Below are 20,143 nucleotides of genomic sequence, written 5' to 3'. Positions count from 1 at the left end.
GTTGGGAATATATTGATCCTTGGTAAGGATTATATTGATCTCTGGACGGGATTATATTGATTCCTGGTTGGGAATATATTGGTCCCTGGTTGGGAATATATTGATCCCTGGCTACGACATTCTCCAAAAGCATGTTAAATAATTTAGGTTTAGATATTTACAGAACAAGATCAATAGTTTAACTATGCTTAACAATCCTTTTAGGGAGACATACAACTTATTAGACTCATTTGTTTTCAATGTAGGATGGGGAGGGTCAGGAGTGGAAGGGGGGGGGGGTATGGAAGGAATGATTCTAAAGTGGGCTCCAATGGGAAGATGAGCTTTAATGGGGTAAAGGGGGGAGGGATGCGAAAAAATTGCACAAGTGGAAGCCACAGTTGCGCGTGCAATTACGCATAAGGGAAATCTAATGTTCCAAGCTTAAAAAGTATTTAAAACAAATTGTTCAACGGTTAAACAGTATTAAAGCAACCAAATGTCCCACGGTTAAAAAGTGTATAAACCAATTGTTCTAAGATAAAAAGTATAGAAACCAATTGTTCTAAGATAAAAAGGTATATAAACCAATTGTTCCAAAATAAAAAAGTATATAAACCAATTGTCCTACGATTAAAAAGTGTATATACCAATTGTTCTAAGATAAAACAGTATAGAAACCAATTGTTTTAAGATAAAAAAGGATATAAACCAATTGATCTAATATTAAAAAGTGTAGCACCACATTGTTTAAGAATGAAATGTACATAAACCAATTGTTCTAAGTTTAAAAAGTATAAAAACCTATTGTTCTAAGATAAAAAAGTGTAGAAACCAATTGTTTTACGAATAAAATGTATAGAAACCAGTTGTTCTAAGATAAAAAAGTATAGAAACCAATTGTTCTAAGATTAAAAAGTATAGGAACCAATTTCTATCCAGCAGCTGGTCGTTCCAAGATTTAAAAAATATTTACAGGATTACCCACAAAAAATGATACTCTAATGACGACCTAAAACTCATTAAATATGACAATCTAGAGAATAAGTTTGTTTATCTGCCTCGAGTTCAGGCTTTTTTGGAGGAAGCCAAGATTGTAAGAAAAATTGCAGAATAAATTCTGTACAGTCGTCTGTGAAGTCTCTATATTTCATGGGTAACACAGTACCAGAGATAAGAGAGTTGCAGAGATCGATTGAAACCTATGATATGCGATATTTTTCACAGCATGTATCATTATGTACAAGTACTGTACACGACCAATCAGGAGACATCTGTATTCAGGGATATTTAAGGATCCTTTGAATAGGAAATACAAAATCTTCAAAAATAGACAAAATTTATAAATGTTATGTTTTATGTTTATAATTGGAGTATTTCTTTAAAAGTTGTAAAACTTAACCCCTGAATGCAACAAGCGGCCGTGAGATGTCAGTCAAAAAACATTACATGGAACCGTAGCATGGCGTGCCGGGACATTAAAGGTCTGCTCATCCTATCCAGGTAGAGTGTATGAGCAGTCTATGTCGTCTCTGCCCAGTACCTAACAACCAATTGTTTATTTAGGATGCAGCTCAGTACATGTTTATACAACTAATTAAAAAGTTCAAGTACAGAACGGAAAATGTTTAATTAGAAAATGTTATGATTTTTATCTTTCTGATGAAAAATTATGAAATTTTAAAAAGTCTCCGTTTTTACAGCCTGTACATTGTAGGTTTAACAATCTTTTAAATCATGGGGGGGGGCAAATGACTGGGCATCCACCCTTCTTTGGACAGATATGACGTAATATTTTTTCAATTGATTTAATGGTCAATTCACTTCACTGCATGGAACCATTTAAAGCCCAACTTGCGGATAATAGATACATATTAAGCATAAATAGATTACACCAATTTGTCAACTTCAAAACTTTAAAATAGAAACATATGTTTAATCTCACAAATTGTAAATAATAAATATACAGGTTTATAAATTCATTTCAGTCTAGATACTCGAGTGTATAAAAACTAAAAATACCACTTAAGGACCGCGTCGAGTTGTAATTGTAATTGACTCTGTTAAAAGGGGGATGCCAGATTCACAACAAAATCCTTGAAAGCTTTTTTAAAAATAATAATTTTTTTTAGCTTTAAACGTGTTTGATTTTGATAAATTTTACCATAAAAATAATTAGTTATCAAATTATGAACAAAAACCACAGTATATAAACTCTTTAAAAATGGAAGTTCACTTAAAATTACCTTTATATGCCAATGCCTACGGAATTATAAAAAAATCAAATTTTGAAAAAAATATTAAAAACTTTTTTTACCCGATGTTTCCTTTAAAAAAATTCAGCCAATTTGGTCCATCCGTTTTGCCAGCTATAATAGCTGAGCCTGGCATTTATATATATGAGCGAAGCGCTTTATTATAAATTGATAAGTATCTTTAAAAAATACAATGTTGGCTTTTTTTCAAATTATTATTTAAAGCAATTATGGTAATTTTACCTGCGAACATTTATCATCATTATACATTAAAAACATTAATTTAGAAGAACACGGTATACATTATGCAGGACAGTTCATACACAAGAGAGAAATGTCTTTTCATTTATTATTTCAATTTTATGTAGGTAATTTTTTTAGAAACAACTTATAGAAGAATTAGACTTGAAACTTTTTAAAAATAACAAATTAATTACACCGGTGCCTCTTTAATAAATTGAGATCAGACATAAAAGGGTCGTCTTCTTCTATTGGTATTGTTGTCATTAACAGGTGGCGGGGCTTGAACCGGTTCTGCCTGCTGGTTGGTTGTGTTGGCGTGGCGGTACCACAGATCATAAACACTATACTGTGTCTGCAGGAAGTGGAAGGATCCATCAAAGGGAAAGGTGAAATCTATAACTGGGAAAAAATATGCAATATCCGCTAAATATGCATCATAGCGTGGCTCCTCCTCATCGGCTAGAACATCATCATAGCCTATGGTATCCTCATTACCTTTGGTATCTGAAAAATAAAATCAAAATGCTGACAGAGATTTTTGAAAGAAACCAAGAAAGAATCTTCCAAATAATTAGTGAGCTCTTTTACAGTGATTACATAGGATAACGACTTTATAGCAATTACTTAAGTGTATTTGATTTTGTTACAAAGCAAGTAGTTTATTTTTTATAAATATTTTTATTTTATAAATTGTTATTAGGTTCTAGGCGACACACAGAAAAACTAACAAAAAAATCACAGGTTTCGCATTGAATAAGAGTTATTTATTTATCAGAAATCGTTAATTTATTTGGTGATAAAAAGACACATTTTTAAAATCGGCAATCTTAACAATGTTAGTAATGTTAAGAAGATTGGTTTTTCTCAGGAGATCATAAGAATAAATTTCGAATTGATTTCTAAAGTTTGACATTTTTCAGCGAATAAAAAAGTAAACAAAATCGACAAAAGACATTAAAGAAAGCTTCAGCAAAATTAAATGAGTTTTTTTTGAGAATTATAGACGGCAAAAAATGTGAAAGATGAATACATCATCTACATACATACTTTGCTTGTCTGTCTATCTGTCGTCTGTCCGTTTGTTTCCAATAATTACGTCAAAACAGCTGAACCGATCAGGCCCAAATTTTGTGTGGGACATCATGTGGCCCAAGGGAAGGTTTTTGAATGATCAAAATTTCAAAAAATTGCCTCCAACAAAATTCGATTGTCATCAAATTTCAAAAAAATTATGAAATTTTTTTATGTTCACAATTTAAATAGATGGGCGCAGAGCGCCATAAAAGCCTAGTATTACATAAATTCAAGTTTTAATTGACACTTGTTAAATCCCTAATTAAGTGAAATGGGTATGTTTACACTGCACAATTGCTTTATTCCATGCTCATCGGACTTTTTTAAGTCATTAGTTGATTCTAAAAGTCGTCTTCCTATTTCAGAGTCTTCTAGATATTGCCGTAGCTAAATTGAATTTTGTTACTACTAAAACTCAATAGAAGATGCTATAATGATTATCTGAATTGGCCTAATTTTTCTCTACTCAGGTTTCAATTGTGCACCGGCTTGAATCTTGAAACATGAAATACTATTTATGTGGAGCAACCCATCATTGAGCCGCGGCTTAAATTTTTAAAAAATCTTTAAATTCTGCCTCTGATGAGATATTTTTCAGAAAAAAAGGTGTACTTTTATCAGTGAACCACACAAGGTCAAGAAAAAGACTCTTATAGTCCTGATTATGTCTCTTACCAATATGAATTGACTGAGCAAGTTGGAAGTCTGTTGTTGAAATGAGACCAGCAACTGAAGCAGAAACATTACGCTTTTTACGCAAACCATCCTGAGAAAAAAACAAGGAAAAAAATGCTAAAAACACTTCTAAAAGACAAACTCCTGAAGTGCAAACTTCCGATGGAGATTACCTCCTTAAGGAGAAATTCTTGAAAGAAAAACACCTGAAAGAGAAACTCCTAAAAAAACTCCCAAAGGAGAAACTCCTTAAGGAGTAACTACTGAAGGAGAAACTCCTGAAGGAGAAACCCCTGAAGGAGAAACTCCCGAAGGAGAAACTCCTGAAGGAGAAACTCCTGAAGGAGAAACCCCTGAAGGAGAAACTCCTGAAGGAGAAACTCCCGAAGGAGAAACTCCTGAAGGAGAAACTCCTGAAGGAGTAACTCCTGCAAGGACAAAATCCTTAAAAAACTCAAAACAAGCTCCAGGCATTGAATTTACTGGCCACAGTGGCTAGAAAAATTAAACCTAGAATTATTTTTTAAGATGGAAAGATTTGCCAGTCGAAGGCTCTAGTTGTGAGTACTGCAGCTAAGAAGGGCCAAGAAGCCACTAATTAAACCATAAAAATAGAAGATATATGGCCCTAAAATCAAATATTTGGGTAAAGATTGGGGGATTTGCAAGCAGTAGACTAGAAACCATAATGAAGAAAAATCCAACCCCCACCTTATATCTGTAGAAGTACAAAAAGTACTCCATCTGTATAAACTCCCAGATGACTCCAAGCAATCCAACTTTGCTCTTTTCTTTGGACTCTCTCCGAACTATTCTCTGTTCTTCTTCCTGAACAATTAATGCAGTAAATAAATAAATTATGAAAACAGAATAACGAATGGAAGTGTTTTAAAATGGCGACTGATGTTAATTTTTCTGTTTAAATAAAATAAAACTTACTGAAAGTAAAACTAAATTTTTTTTTCATCTGACGTTTGAGGTTACTCAAAATTGTTTAAATAATATTTTCTGTACAATAAAACCATTAAAAATAAATAAAAACAAAATATAAATCGAAACTTGAAACCGTTTACACTCTTTGTTAAAATTAGTATACTATCTACACAATTAAAGTTTAAGGATGAAACCAGAAACATATATATTTTCAACTAAATAAAGTTTTTCAATTTTTAAACTCACCTCAGGGTCACCATATAGAGAGATAAACATGGCTTCGGCATACTCTTGAGAACTTCCAAATTCCTTCAATCACAAAATCTTTGTTTAGGGATAGTCAACATTTTTCAAAGTGATCCGTCTTTTTTCATAAAAAGTCCAGTTTTTGTAAAACTTTTAAGTCTTATTTTACTCTTTTACAATAAAAGACTTGAAGACATAAGTGGCCAACATGAAAGAAGAAGAGGTAGTAATATGAAACCTTTGGCCACAATTGTCTTTAAAAAAAGTGTTTTTCCTAAATGAAAAAGAAGAAAAAATAAATCAGTTTACTTTAAAAAGTTATTCTATAAATATTCCTTTATTCGCAAAGATAAGTTCATTCAATATTTATAGTAGAATGGTTATCTTCTAACGCTGTTATAATGAAACTTTGCATAATCTGCGCATGAAAGATAAAGTTCACATTAAATAAAAGTTAGTTTACCTCTGCACTTGCTAGTTGTTTAGCCTGGTTTGCTAGTTTACAGTTTTGATCCATCAGCCAGCTTGCTAGCAGCTCTATCCAAGCATGGATTAGCTCGGACGAAAACTCACTGTCTAAATATGTCAAGAATGGTGCAATTCTTCTAACTCTAGGCGTGCCAAAAACTTTCTTTGGGCCGTGTGTTGACGATTCTTAGACACAAACATACAATAATGCAGACATCTAAACAGACGAGATATATACTAGGTTTGCTCACGGCCCTTGTCTAGTAGCAAATTAGGCTGCAAACTGTTGCACTTCAATTAAGTAGCAATTTTTCATTGGTATTATTTCGCAGATTTCTCTTTTGCGCATTTTCAAATAAAATAAATTTCGACATTTTTTCCAGGCAAAACTTTTCATCTTTCATTATCCATACTTCCATCGACCTTCTCTGGGGTCATGTGATTTAATACATAAAATTGTGGGCCAGATCAGTTCAACTGTTTAGATGTTTTTTGGATACAAACACCTGACAAACAAGTAAAGTATATACAGGGTGTCTCACGAAACATGACAGTTGATAAATAGTTTTGAATGTCGTCCTCATAAACTGTATTAGATATTAAAGGTTTTTTAGTTTATTTCGTTAAAAAATCTTTTCCTCAAATATATTTTACTTTGAAATCAAGTTTACTAATACTTTATAATATGACTCCTATATAATATTTTTATTATTGTCTTTGGTATCAATCAACTTAATATATTATGGAAGATGATATTCTAAACATTTACCAACTGTCATGTTTCGTGGGACACCCTGTGCGAGAGATAGATAAAGATTACCAAGAGTTTTCCAGAATAATTGTTGAAACTGAATCCATCCGGGTTGAGTTAATCCACTCTATAATAGATTGCTATGATAAGGAATCAAGTTTTTAAATCCTATATTTTAAGGTTAGGAACTTATGCTATTCATTTAACAAAATATGCTATTCATTTAACAAAATATGCTATTCATTTAACAAAATATGCAATTCATTAACACAATATGCTATTCATTTAACATTTAAGTTTATTACATCTTTTATTCACATTTTCTTCAATTGTTTGAACCAGCTAAAACAAACCCCCCTAGTCATGAAATATCAATACATTCATTAATTCATTTTGTAAACTTTTTCATTTAATGATTTGCAATTGCTTTAAAACATTTAATGTATATTAGTGCTTTTAAAAATAGATGTATTTATTACATACATAAAATATCATAAATTGCCTCCTCAGCCTCTCATGTATGAATGAATTTTTACAACATATATTGTAATGTACAGTATTGTATTCCACGATAGGGAAATTGCACTGCACCCTTTATTCCAGAATTAAAATCACGTATCTTTTAATATTTAAATGAATGTACAATTTTTATATTTACCGTTCCATGAGTTATTAGAAAAGCCAAGATAAAGAATGTTTTAACTAACATTTTATCACTGACAACTTGTAATTGTTCGTCTAAAACATGGGTCTAAAATCATATGTAAATCACGTACGTTTAGATATTTATTTTTTGATACTGGTGAACATCTGTGCAAGACCATCTAACAAATACATATATACATCTACAGTACAGTGTACACAGTGTACACAGCACAGTGTACAGTATGTCTCACGAAACATGAAAGTAGCATGACAAATTAAAGGTAGTCTTTGATCTAAGTAAAAAAATTATGTAAACATAATTTTGAATGAAAATTCTGGAATTCACAAACACAAAATAAACCTAGTCCCGGCATTTTCAAAACTTGGAGTGGAGCACCGGGAAACATAATCTAATCTTTATTTGAATATAGGCTCCTTAATTATCATTTCTTATTTGAAAAACAAACATCTAAACTATCAAAATTCAAAACAACCTTATTTCCACTTTACATGCTGGTTATGACTGTTATGGTATAAGAAACGTTCGGGGACTGTGATTTTGATTTTAAAAGACCCTCCAATAAAAAAGAGACTTGCTCATACCCTTGCAACATTAATATCACAACAAATGTAGATTGAAAAGTGTTTAATTCTGATAATTTCTCCATTGAATCTGTAGTATAAATTTAGTCAATGTGTAGGAAAAGCACTCTGTAAGAGAGGGTTATTTGAAATTACGTTTACAGTCCCTTTAAATACTAATCATCTTTCAGAAAAATGACTGAGGATTCGTCTAGATCAGTCAGGTCCAGAGTGTTTGGTCGGATTGGTTTAATATTTGGTTTGGTTTCTGCTAAAACATTTATCATCTTATTCTGCTTATCCTCTTCTATCTTCGTCTTCTCATCCTGAAAAATACTATTCTCAAATATGGCTTTTACACCTTATCCGTTACACATGTACACAGACTACTCTTTACTTTTTTGAAAAAATAAAAATAAAATGTTTTAAGAGACATAAATGTTAGACATAAAATAAAAGGTTCCTTTTCGAAATCTATATCTTAGCCAAAATTACGAACATATTTTTGTTTTTCAAGCTAAAACTTGATAACTTCCAATTTAGTCTCCTTTTTAAAAGTTTTTTTTCTGACTTGAAAGTGTAATTCTGATAATTTTTCCAATGTTTCTCTGAATCAAGAAATGCGCAAATATCACTTGTGTAGAGAAACCACAACTCTAATTGATAGGACAAAGCTTTTAAGGTACCGTTGCGAATCGGATATACCACTCTTTTTTGTTAAAGAGTCACTTGAAATTAGGCATACAGTCCCTTTATAAAGTACAAATGAATCTGTGATCTATAGTTAGTATATATCTGCTGATCCATTATCAATCTATACTTCTGTATACTGTATACATGTAAGGTGTATATATCGTAATCTACTTATACATATATCTCATTACATTATACAGGGTGTCCCAATAAACATGGGAAATCAGTGACGAATTCGATATCGTCTTTTTAAATAATTCTTTGATTTAGTATTGTGATACCTACTGAGAAACCTGTAATCTATAAGAGTTTCGTCTGCTATGTTCACATTTTGTTTTTTTATGTTTTGACTCCATACGGTTGTACTTAGTAAAACAAGAAAATTGCAGTATACAAACAGAGTAAACTTGTCCGTCTTCACTGTTCATCTTGCGGAGACATTATAAACTCATCTTTACAGCCATTTACCGTTTTCATAAAATAAACTCTAGCAGACATAATAATATTATGGCTTTTGAAATTAGGTATTACAATGCTAATTCATAACAAAGACGATATCCAATTCGTCACTGAATTCCCATGTTTTTTGGGACACCCTGTATATCTGGTATTAAATCCTTCTATCCTCCTGTTTATCTGGTATTTTATCCATCTATCCTCCTGTATATCTGGTATTATATCCATCTACCCTCCTGTATATCTAGTATTATATCCATCTATCCTCCTGTATATCTGGTATTATATCCATCTATCCTCCTGTATATCTGGTATTCTATCCATCTATCCTCCTGTATATCTGGTATTAAATCCATCTATCCTCCTTTATATCTGGTATTCTATACACCTGTCCTCCTGTATATCTGGTATTATATTCACCTGTCCTCCTGTATATCTGGTATTTTATCCACCTATCCTCCTGTATATCTGGTATTTATCCATCTATCCTCCTGTATATCTGGTATTTTATCCATCTGTCCACCTGTATATCTGGTATTCTATCCATCCACCCTCCTGTATATCTGATATTCTATCCATCTATTCTCCTGTATATCTGGTATTCTATCCATCTATCCTCCTGTATATCTAGTATTATATCCATCTACCCTCCTGTATATCTGGTATTCTATCCATCTATCCTCCTGTATATCTGGTATTTTATCCATCTATCCTCCTGTATGTCTAGTATTCTATCCATCGATCCTTCTGTATATCTGGTATTATATCCATCTATCCTCCTTTATATCTGGTATTATATTCATCTGTCCTCCTGTATATCTGGTATTATATTCACCTGTCCTCCTGTATATCTCGTATTCTACTTATCTATTCCCCTGTATATCTAGTATTTTATCCATCTATCCTCTGTATATCTGGTATTATATCCATATATCCTCCTGTATATCTGATATTCTATCCATCTATCCTCCTGTATATCTGGTATTCTATCCATCTATCCTCCTGTATATCTGGTATTCTATCCATCTATCCTCCTGTATATCTGGTATTCTATCCATCTATCCTCCTGTATATCTAGTATTCTATCCATCTATCCTCCTGTATATCTGGTATTTTATCCATCTATCCTCCTGTTTATCTAGTATATCTAGAAGATACCTGGAGAAGATCTGCTTGAGTCAGCAAATCTTCTGGTTTTTCTCCAGGTTGCTCCAGACAATCTTGGCAGAGGGTAATGAGACCCAGCATCAAAAATTATCAGTTATTCTTACATTTATACATTTACACAATATTTACATAGAACTTCCTTCATTCATGCCATTCACAAATCTTTTTATTCTTCAGCATCGAGCACGCTTGTTTTGTATAGTCCATAAGAATAAATTATTATAAATGCGAAATATCAATTTTTAAACGGTCAACAAGTTATTGGAATTTCTAGGATGGAACCCTAAATGATAAACTCGCTTTAAGATAAAAATTAAATAAAAAGATTATTTAGTTTATAATTTCATTACTCTCTGGTCCATTCTTCATCAGTGTTTCCATTTTCCTAGATAATAGATTACATGTTTTCAAAATTATGAATAGATAAATTAACGTTAGAATGTTTTCTTCAATTTTCATTACTGTTTAAGGATTCATTCTTTAGTACTACAGGATTCATTCTTTAGTACTACAGGATGCATTCTTTAGTACTGCAGGATGCATTCTTCAGTACTGCAGGATGCATTTTTCAGTAATGCAGAATTCATTCTTCAAATTTGGGATGCATTCTTTTGTACTGCAGATTGAATTCTTTTGTACTGCGGATTGCATTCTTTTGTACTGTAGATTTCATTCTTCTGTACTGCAGGATGCATTCTTCTGTACTGTAGATTGCATTCTTCTGTACTTCAGATTGCATTCTTCTGTAATACAGATTCCATGCTTTTATACTGCAGGATGCAAATATAATAGTACTATAGACCCATAATAATATAATAGTAATAGACCCATATTAATTGTAGTTTCAGAATTTTGATTATCTCAGTTGAAAACTCATGTTCCATTTCCAGCAATGTTTGGAATAGAAAACTCATGTTCCATTTCCAGCAATGTTTGGAATAGAAAACTCATGTTCCATATAGAAAACTCATGTTTCATTTCCAGCAATGTTTTGCATAGAAAAAACATGTTTCATTTTCAGCAATGTTTGGCATAGAAAAAGAACTGATTTTATTGAAACTGTTGATAATGGAAATGGACCCATTCAAATAAGAATTGAAGCACCATAATACAATGAGAATCAGAGAACTGTGGAATTCAAGTAATAATTAAGTGTATTTAATGTTGTTACAAAGCAAATAGTTTTATTGATAACTTATAAAAATGGATCTGTTTACACTGCACAATTACTTTATAATCTCATGGTTATTGGACTATTTACATTAAAAACTTAAGTATAAAAGTAGTCTTAATATTTCAGAGTTTTCTGGTTCTCTGTATAAAGTCTCCAAATGTGAAATCCTACTTTGGTTTAATTGGGTCTGTATCTGCTGCGTAGAGCTTTGTTTTAGTTTGATCTACGTCTGCTGCGTAAAGTGGAGAGGATTTTATTGTCTGGAAGATTGAATTAATTCTTGTTCTTTGGGGCTCATCATCTGAATTTTGACTAAATAGAAAAAATAAGAATCATAGGCCTTAACCATGTGACTTTAACGCTTATTTTTCCCTTGATGACAATTAAACCAAGGACTTTGGAAACCTCATTCTTTAATTCAGAGTTCAAGAGTTTCATTTGTGCCAGGGATATTTCTCGATTTCATCTATCTATATATAAATTTGGCTTGTCTGTCTGTCTGTCTGTTTGTATCCAATAAACGTCAAAACGGCTGAACCGATCGGGCCCAAATTTTTTGTGGGACATCTAGGGACCCCAGGGAAGGTTTATGAATGATTGAAACATTAAATATTTGTCTCCATCAAAATTCGATCTTCATTAAATTTTTGAAAATTTTGAAAATCCACGAAATTTTTTGTGAAAATCCGCGAATTATTTTTGTTTTGTTTTACTATGTACACAAAGAGAACATGTTCACAATTAATTTAGAAGATGGGCGCGAAGCGCCCTCTAAGGCTAGTATATATAAATTTGGCTTGTCTGTCTGTTTGTTTGTATCCAATAAACGTCAAAACGGCTGAACCGATTGGGTCCAAATTTTTGTGACACCTCGCGTTATCCCAGGGAAGGTTTATGAATGATAAAAAAAATGTGTTATAAAGGTTTTTAATTTTGTAAAAAATTTAAATTTAAATTTTAAATCCGCAAATTTTTTTTTTCTTGGTTTTAAAATGTAAACAAAAAAAATCGTTTACATTTAAATAGAAGATGGGCGCGAAGCGCCCTAAAAGCCTAAAAAGAAGGGCGCGAAGCGCCTTGAAATTCTAGTATATTTAATTTCTTAATTTAGAAGTTTAAGCAGGGATTTTAAGTTTAGCGGCCTTCCATTAAAAGTGGGGCATGCCGTAAACATTAAATGGTACCTTGCAACCTTAATCTGATCAATAACTTGGAAAACAATGTTCTATTTTTTTAAAGCATGAAATGTACAATTGTCAGTTTTGCAAATGAAAATAATTAGTTTTCATATACAAAAATATGCATTTCAATTAATCTTTGATCATGGGTACCGTTGTGAATAGGAAATTCTCCTTGTTGCATTTAGGGTCATTTAAAATTAAGCTTACATTCTTTTTAAGAAAGAACTATATAATGACAACTTAGAGAAGAAACTTTAGAATACTATAGGTGTGGTTTTCATAAAGTGGTGAAAGTATACCTCTTAATCACATCTGGGTTTTTATCCTTAATGCCAAGATGTTTTCTGGCAGTGTCGCTGATGTTTAAATTGTTATTTCTTTTTAGTTTTGGGTCCAGCATTGTGGTTTGTTTAGCGGGAGGTAATATAAGAAACTTGTCTTTCTGGGAATCTTTTTCTCTGAATTCTTTTTCAGGTGTATTTATCCAAGGATCATGAGATTCATGAATAAGTTTGTGTTCTAACTCTTCCATCTTAATAATATCTAGCTGATGTCTCGCAGCCTCTATTTGGTCCTGCAAGGTGGATTCAGTGTAAGGATTAGTTACATGTTCCTCAAACTTAGGAGAGGTAGAGGGGTCAAGTTGTTGGACACATTTCCTTGACTTTAATATTTCTCTAACATTAATAGCATCACTTGATAACTTCTTGTGGATCTCAGAAGAAGCAGATCTTTTTATTTCTGTAAAATGATCTTCAATATTATCCATCTTTTTGTCTCTGATAATCTCAAGCTTACTTTCCAACTGAATTAAATTTCTCTTTAATTCATCATTTTTATCTTTTAAAACTTCTGTTGTTTCTTGACGTGGAAGGTTCACTTTTCTTTTTGTAATTTCAGTTTTCCTTTGCTGCTCTAATTTCTGGTCCTCTTTTAAAACCAAATGAGCTTTTTCTTTGATTACTTTCTCCAAACCAGCTCTTTTATCAATTCTTTTCTCTAATTCTATTTCATCATTTAATGCCATCTTTTTCCTTTTTAACTCCTCACTCTGTTTGATTTTATCATAGCCAACCACAAAATTATTTAGCTTTGATTCCAGCTTTTGACTCTTTAGGATATCTGGAATTGTTGTTTCAATTTTATGAACGTTTGCTATTTTTTGGATCCTTATTTCAGGAGCTGGAGGAGGAACAGGCTCATTAATATCATCAAACTGTAAAATTGAATTTTCACTTTGATCTGTCCGCTTTTTTGCTTTAGTATGCTTAATCTCAACATCTGGAGTATTTTCATTTTCAGTTTCAAGAACAGGTAGCATAGTATTATGATGTCTAGGACTATAACGTTTCAGACTTCGAATTCTCATTTCCCGTGTCATACCTATTTCAAGTGTTGAAAGGTCAGTTTCACTTCCAGAGTCTAAAAACGAGTCCTCATAATCACTTGTTGTTATTAGGCTCAAGTCCTTAAGTTGCTTTGATTGATCTTGTTTTCTTTGTTCTTTTATCTTTGGAGTTTCTTTTGCACTTGGAAACGACTTACTTTTCCTCAGGGGTGTTTCCCTTTCATTACTTTGCTCAAACTTGCCCTTCAGTGCTCTGTAATAAATCATTGCCATGATTTCATTACTTACCTCAATATGCATATTGTCCAATTTGATAATATTGGGCCCTTTTTTCTCAGAATTTTCAGTGTATCGAGGAGGCTCATTTGCTGGAACAAGATTGTGAAATCTATCAAAAGTCATAGATGGAACAAGATTTGGTAAGTTCAATTTAGTTCTTAAATCCTGTCTTAGCTTACACCTTCTCTCATATGACAAACTAATCCTCTTCAGGTTGTGGTCGATGTCTGATCGTGTGCTCGCCATTCTTCCTGATTCCAAGATGCTGGGAACATGTCCAAGAATGTGAGTTTCAATTTCTTTAGAATCTTCATACTTCCTAGACAGTTCAGACTGAAGGTAGTGCATCTCAGTCAAATTTGTCGGGTTCTTGATGAAACTTGAGCATCTGTTCCTGTCATAATAGGCAAGCTCTTCATCAGAAGATGCCAACTCAACTTGGTGAAGGTTTTGAAGTGAAATACTACTTCTCATCTTGGGCAGATCATTAAAGCTATTAATTGTATCCTCAATAGTTTGAAATGGAACATTGGAATTAAGAAAATTACTGTTGCTAAAATTTCTTCCTTGAAGGTATTGGTTGCTGAGATCTGGTACACTGTTTGTGAAGTTAGGGTTGACAAACTGAGCTCCCATTACCTGGTTAGACTGCTGTAACCCTAAAAAATACAAAGCACAGATATTAAAGTTTTTTCTACTAAATTTACTAAATCTTTGTACCTGTAACATTTGAATTGGTGTGAAACTGAGGATTAAGAAACTGCTGAAGGTTTTGATTTTGAAATCCCAGATGTTGGTTTATGAGTTGAGTTCCATGTTGTGGCTGCTGAAGATCTATATACCCTTGTGTTTGAGGATTTTGAAAGGTTTGCTGTTGGTTTCCTTGATAATTTTGGGAAGAAACCCCTGTAAAACTTTGTGGATGGACGGGTTGAATGTTTTGGGGTTGCATGCCTTGCAAGTTTTGTTGTTGTCCACTGTAACTGCTTTGTTGATAAATATCTTGATAGTTTTGTTGTTGGAGGTTATTGAGTAAAGCTTGTTGATTATAATTAAACAAAAGATCTTGATGCTGATATCCTCCCAAAGCATTTAAAGTCAATGGGTCTATTGTTGAACTAAGTTGGTTCATAACAGGTTCAGGATACATATATGTAACAGAAGGACGACTATAAGAGCTGTAGTGAGATTGAATTGTATTTATAGGCTCAGACCATGGTCTCTCTGGATAATGCTGTGGAGTCACAGCTACGTGAGGATTTCTTGATCTTCTTCTGTGGGATGATGGATAGGATGATCTATATTCTACATAATATTTAAAAAATCAATACATAGTATTTGTCAATTTATTTAAAATCAATTTGTACCTGAGTGCGCAACCTTTGGGAATACTGCTTTGTTAGTGTTGAGTGTATTTCCCAACCCATATTGTCCAATCACTAGCTGATTGTTGTGGTGCCTCTATGAAAATGATTCATAACCACAAAAAAACACTATTTAGAGATGAAAGAGGTAAAGCTCAGGACAAAATATAATTTTAAAATACTTGAACCTTCTAGATTATAGCACTGCGAACCAAAACAATAGTTATTATATTATTCTAAAATATTATAATAATAGTTATAAATATGTATTATGACTTGATCATTCCTGAAAGGAGTTGACAAGATCAGAGTAAGTATCTTGAGGGTCAAGTAATGCTGCAACTTTTCTAGATATGTTTTTACATTATTTTACATTTTAAATTAAAAGAATTTAATTACCTGGCAGTGGTATCAGGACTAGGGGTCCAGTCTGGCATTATACCACTTGATTGTGCTACTAGAACAGTATGGAAAGCATCAGAAAAGTTTAAACAAATGTAATGATTACGAAAGTCTACAATCTTCTGAGTTAGTTCTCCTAAAACTTTTAAGGTTTTAAACTACTAAGATTTTATGCAGGTTCTCACATTAAAAAACTTTTTCATAAAATAATTTCTTTTTTTTAAACAATGCTAAATTTGTATTCTAGAAAATATAAGGAAAAAGCTAACAAAAATAAAATTATTTTAAAATGGTTGTTTTGGTCCTTGTTGGCAATTTTGAAATTTGTAAAACCTTTAGACTTTTGTGGAACCTTTAAAGGCCCAAAAAATAATAATAAATAAAAAGTTTTTTTAAAAATCAAACCAAGTTATTGTCCATCACTGGTCTTGATTAGGTATTTCTTCCTTGGTACAATAGGATTAAAAATTGTAACAATATAGTTTAATCTAATTAACTTTGCATTAATTAGGTGAACAAAACTAACCTGTGAGTTCTAATGCTGGCACAAACTCAACAAATGGAAGTCCTGTGATGGGATTAATTCTATCAAGATTTTGAACAGGCTTCATGGCAACCTTCCAATACATAAGTACTTCATGATTTTATCATTCAAATAAATATAAATCTATCAGTAGAAGCTACCTTGGGATTTAAGTATTCATTTGGATCCTTAACAGTTCCTTGTAAAAGATCAGGGTAGGTCATCACTGGATGAATTGCTTGTGGTTTTGCTAGATCATAAAGTGATTCTGTAAAGCGGGATATCTCAGACCTAAACCTAGTGAACAACAAACATTTTTCATAAGCATAATTTTCACTTTGTATGTTAATTGTTTACATTGCACCTGGTAGGTGTGGCTCTGTTTGTTGAAGCTGAGCGTCTTGAGGAGTAGCCATTTTGACTTTCCGAACTGCAATTATGGTATAATTTGCTTATGCCAACTGTGCAATAAGATCACAAGGTAATAAGGATAACAAAAAAGTACCTGAGGGATGTGAATGGAAGAAATGCAGATGGTGTTTCATTTCGATGGTAATTATTAAATGAGGAACTAAAAACAAATTAGCATTTTCCCATTTAAATCTTTTAAGTCAAAATTAAAACCTGAAATAGTCCTGGTTTGGAGTAGAATTTCGTTTTAGACATGGCTTCAAAGGTGTCTAAAAAAGAAATGTTCATTAAAACATTGAGACTTTTTGTAAAGAGGTGAAAAAAACTATTTGCAGACATTGGGGCAGCCCAATTGATCTTCCATTTTTTCCCCAGCTTTCAGAAATTCATGGCCTATAAATATTTGCAACATTGAAAATTTTGAATTTGTTAAATGATTTTTAAAGCATTTAAGAAAATTTGCACAAAATGTAAATTTGCAAACTTGTGGAAAATAAATTTTTAAATATGCGACAATGCAAAAATATGAATATGCAAAATTTGCAAAAATGCAAAGAAGGTTTTTGTGAGGCCCAAAAAAACACTAAAATATTTTATGTAAAAGATCTATAAGTAGATGCCCTTACCTGTCTATATCCAAACATATTTCCCCCAAATTCTGGTAGCATTGGAGATTCGCTTGAATAACCCTTATCATAAAGTTGAATAAAAATGTATAAATAGTTTATGAGAAATCAAAATGTTATATAATTACTGCACCATGAATTCATCAGAGTAAAGATCATTGAAGAGAGAATTATCAAATTCAGTGTATGGATTCTGAGCCAATCTAAAAAACAAAATTTAAAAAAAATCTAGATATTTATTTAAACTCTGATTTTATTTTTAAATAGTAATTTTTAGATGTAATTACATATTAAAAAGTATTACAATTTTTTTATATGTTACGACGTTATGTTTGCAGATAAGGTTTTCAATAACAAATTTTAATTCGATTATGAAAATACAGCTAAATAAGAAAATTTATCTGATGGAATTTAAAAACTTTCTTTTCAAATTATAAGGAATAACTCAATAGAGTTATTTGATCTTGTATGTAATCTTGAGACGTTTCAAAATTATTTAACATAAAATGTACATAGTAGATGTAAACTCGGAATTAAAATTTGGGTTTATTTTTTTTTTTGCGTGGGATTATCTGATCACAATTTTCTATCAATTTAAAATGCAATAATTGTATAAAATGTTACATAGTTTGTAGCATATATTTTTTAAGTTTTTTAATCTGTTTTAGTACCTGTTATAGTGATAGAGTTCTGGAAAACTATAGTTGCTCATCGCACTTGTAGGTCTAGAAAAGCCACTGTCCCTAAGGAAATGTGATTAATATGTCTAACTTATGCTGCAGTAGGAGATTGGCGAGTTAGTAAAAAAATTGATTTTGTTTGTTCTCAAAATTATTGGTCATATTCCATCCATTTCGTTTGTGGTCAGTAAAATCGTTAGTTCAATTAATGTAATTGTTCTATCAGTAAAAGTAATTATCGTTGTTTCAAAGTATATTGGAAAAAATCAATAAAAACTATCATTTTTAAAAAGTTTTTTTAAAAGTTATTATTAGTTCATTAAAAAAACCAATCATGTTTTCACCTTATATCTAATCCTGAGTGTCTTTGATAGTTTCCACTGTTCCTGTATCCAGGATAAAACCGGTTCTGAGATTCGGTATACGTGTTCCCGTAATCCCCAAGACTTGAGTACACATTTCTTCTTCCACCACGTGGATTCAGGGGATAGTCATGCCTGTAATCCCCCAAACTACTGTACACTTCTCGTCTTCCATCAAAATGCCTGCTGTTGTTGTTGTATCGATGGTCTTGATGTGCAAATGGATATCTTCGAGTTGGGGATAGATCCCGACTTAGATTAGTCATTAAACTTATTAATTCTTTTAATAAAATCAAGCATTTCAGGTCTTAACTTTATATGGCCTTTTAACGGAAAAAATAAACTATTACAACTTTTTACAAAATTTAGGCATTCTTATCTTAATTCATTAACTTTTTTGTCTTGTTTTTTTATGAACATATTATACAACTTTTTAAATTCATTAAACTTATCAATTGCTAATTGTTTCTGGCCTTTAAATTATTTTGACTTTAAACCACACACCCCCCCCCCACCCCCAACAAAAAAACTAAAGAAACTTTTTTCGAAATTAAAGCATTCTTATTTTTTAATTGAAAAAATTTTTTGTCTTGTATTTTGATGAACATATTGTAAAACAACCTGAGTGGGTAATAATCTCTCTCTGGAAGAATATCTCTAAAAAAAAATAATTTATCAATGTTTTGCAAAATAAGAAAACCAATTCTGCACTAAGAAGAAGAATTGAAAGGAACACAATGTTTAATTGAACGATTGCAAAAAATTGGCAAACCTTGTTGGCAAACTCCGACTTCTGTAAACATTTCTAGAGAGTCCACTTCTAACCAATTTATTACTTAAGTACAAAGGAACTGAGTTCTGGCCACAAACCCTGATTTTCTAATCGCAAAATCGTTGCAACCCGATGTTGTGACCTGTTTTGATATTTCAAACTATAAACTCTGCTATGATCAAGTAGTCAGAGTTTAAAATATAATAGGTTCACACCGCCAGGTTGAAAAGATATATGGATTTTTAATTAGAGTTTGTGGCTATTACTCAGTTCCTTGAAAGGGACATTAGACATTATTTTAAGTAGGGCTCTATTATAGAATGGCATGTGTTATTTGCAACGGTAACCATGAAAGCTTTGTCTGATCAAGATGCTGGAGATTTCCAACATTTTCTCTTTTAAAGTTGATTTTTTTCAATTGTGGTTTGTCTTTAAAGTGTATTTCTGCGTCGTAAACAATATGCAAGAAGTTTTCGGAATTAAACAATTTTCAGACTAGAAGTTTTATAAAAACTACAAACATTTAAGTTATAATCTTGAGTTTGACTCCAATGCTATCGGTGCCATTTCCAATAATCAACTAAAACTTAAAAAGTTGTTTAAAAAGGTTGAAGGAGATTTCCTCGGTTTTCTATATTCGTTTCCACGATAGTCATAGTCATCATAGTGATCTAGCTCTCTAAAACAGGATTCTTAGCTTCTTTCAATATTAATTAATCTTAACAAATTTTAACAAAAAGTTTTTGTTAATTTGAAAAAAAAGTTTGGGGCCTTGAATCACAAAATAATACTTGGTTCTTTAGTATTGGTCAGGCATAAAAACTGACAAAATTGTTCATTTATTCCTTGAATTA

At 31.9% G+C, this 20,143-nt stretch overlaps 2 protein-coding genes across 3 annotated transcripts; both read right to left on the bottom strand.

Annotated features, from left to right (window-relative positions):
* Nucleotides 1-2,682: 2,682 nt before the first annotated feature.
* Nucleotides 2,683-7,463, bottom strand: LOC111698272 (uncharacterized). 2 transcript variants are annotated; one of them, XM_023468558.1, is made up of 7 exons: nt 7,401-7,463; nt 6,694-6,751; nt 5,869-5,981; nt 5,406-5,468; nt 4,938-5,054; nt 4,227-4,317; nt 2,683-2,981 (listed from the first exon to the last, which is right to left on the bottom strand). In XM_023468558.1, the coding sequence occupies exons 1-7, from the start codon at nt 7,446-7,448 to the stop codon at nt 2,698-2,700; spliced, it is 774 nt and encodes a 257-aa protein (XP_023324326.1). In that variant the 5' UTR covers nt 7,449-7,463; the 3' UTR covers nt 2,683-2,697. The 2 variants fall into 2 exon arrangements, with proteins under 2 accessions (XP_023324326.1, XP_023324325.1); XM_023468557.1 differs by having other exon boundaries at nt 7,283-7,423.
* A 49-nt stretch (nt 7,464-7,512) lies between these two features.
* On the bottom strand, nt 7,513-19,318 carry LOC111698271 (uncharacterized). The gene is made up of 20 exons (XM_023468556.1): nt 19,290-19,318; nt 19,139-19,174; nt 18,500-18,769; nt 18,147-18,218; nt 17,609-17,678; nt 17,476-17,538; nt 17,063-17,118; nt 16,944-17,009; nt 16,803-16,868; nt 16,600-16,735; nt 16,442-16,532; nt 15,913-15,970; nt 15,800-15,860; nt 15,517-15,610; nt 14,870-15,454; nt 12,822-14,808; nt 11,513-11,653; nt 10,518-10,552; nt 10,159-10,220; nt 7,513-8,177 (listed from the first exon to the last, which is right to left on the bottom strand). The coding sequence occupies exons 4-20, from the start codon at nt 18,185-18,187 to the stop codon at nt 8,028-8,030; spliced, it is 3,762 nt and encodes a 1,253-aa protein (XP_023324324.1). The 5' UTR covers nt 18,188-18,218; nt 18,500-18,769; nt 19,139-19,174; nt 19,290-19,318; the 3' UTR covers nt 7,513-8,027.
* Between the last annotated feature and the right edge of the window lie 825 nt (nt 19,319-20,143).

Source organism: Eurytemora carolleeae, unplaced genomic scaffold (genome assembly GCF_000591075.1).
Source record: "Eurytemora carolleeae unplaced genomic scaffold, Eaff_2.0 scaffold301, whole genome shotgun sequence".
NCBI classification, from domain to species: Eukaryota; Metazoa; Arthropoda; class Copepoda; order Calanoida; family Temoridae; genus Eurytemora; species Eurytemora carolleeae.
This window is presented reverse-complemented; position numbering and strand designations above follow the sequence as displayed.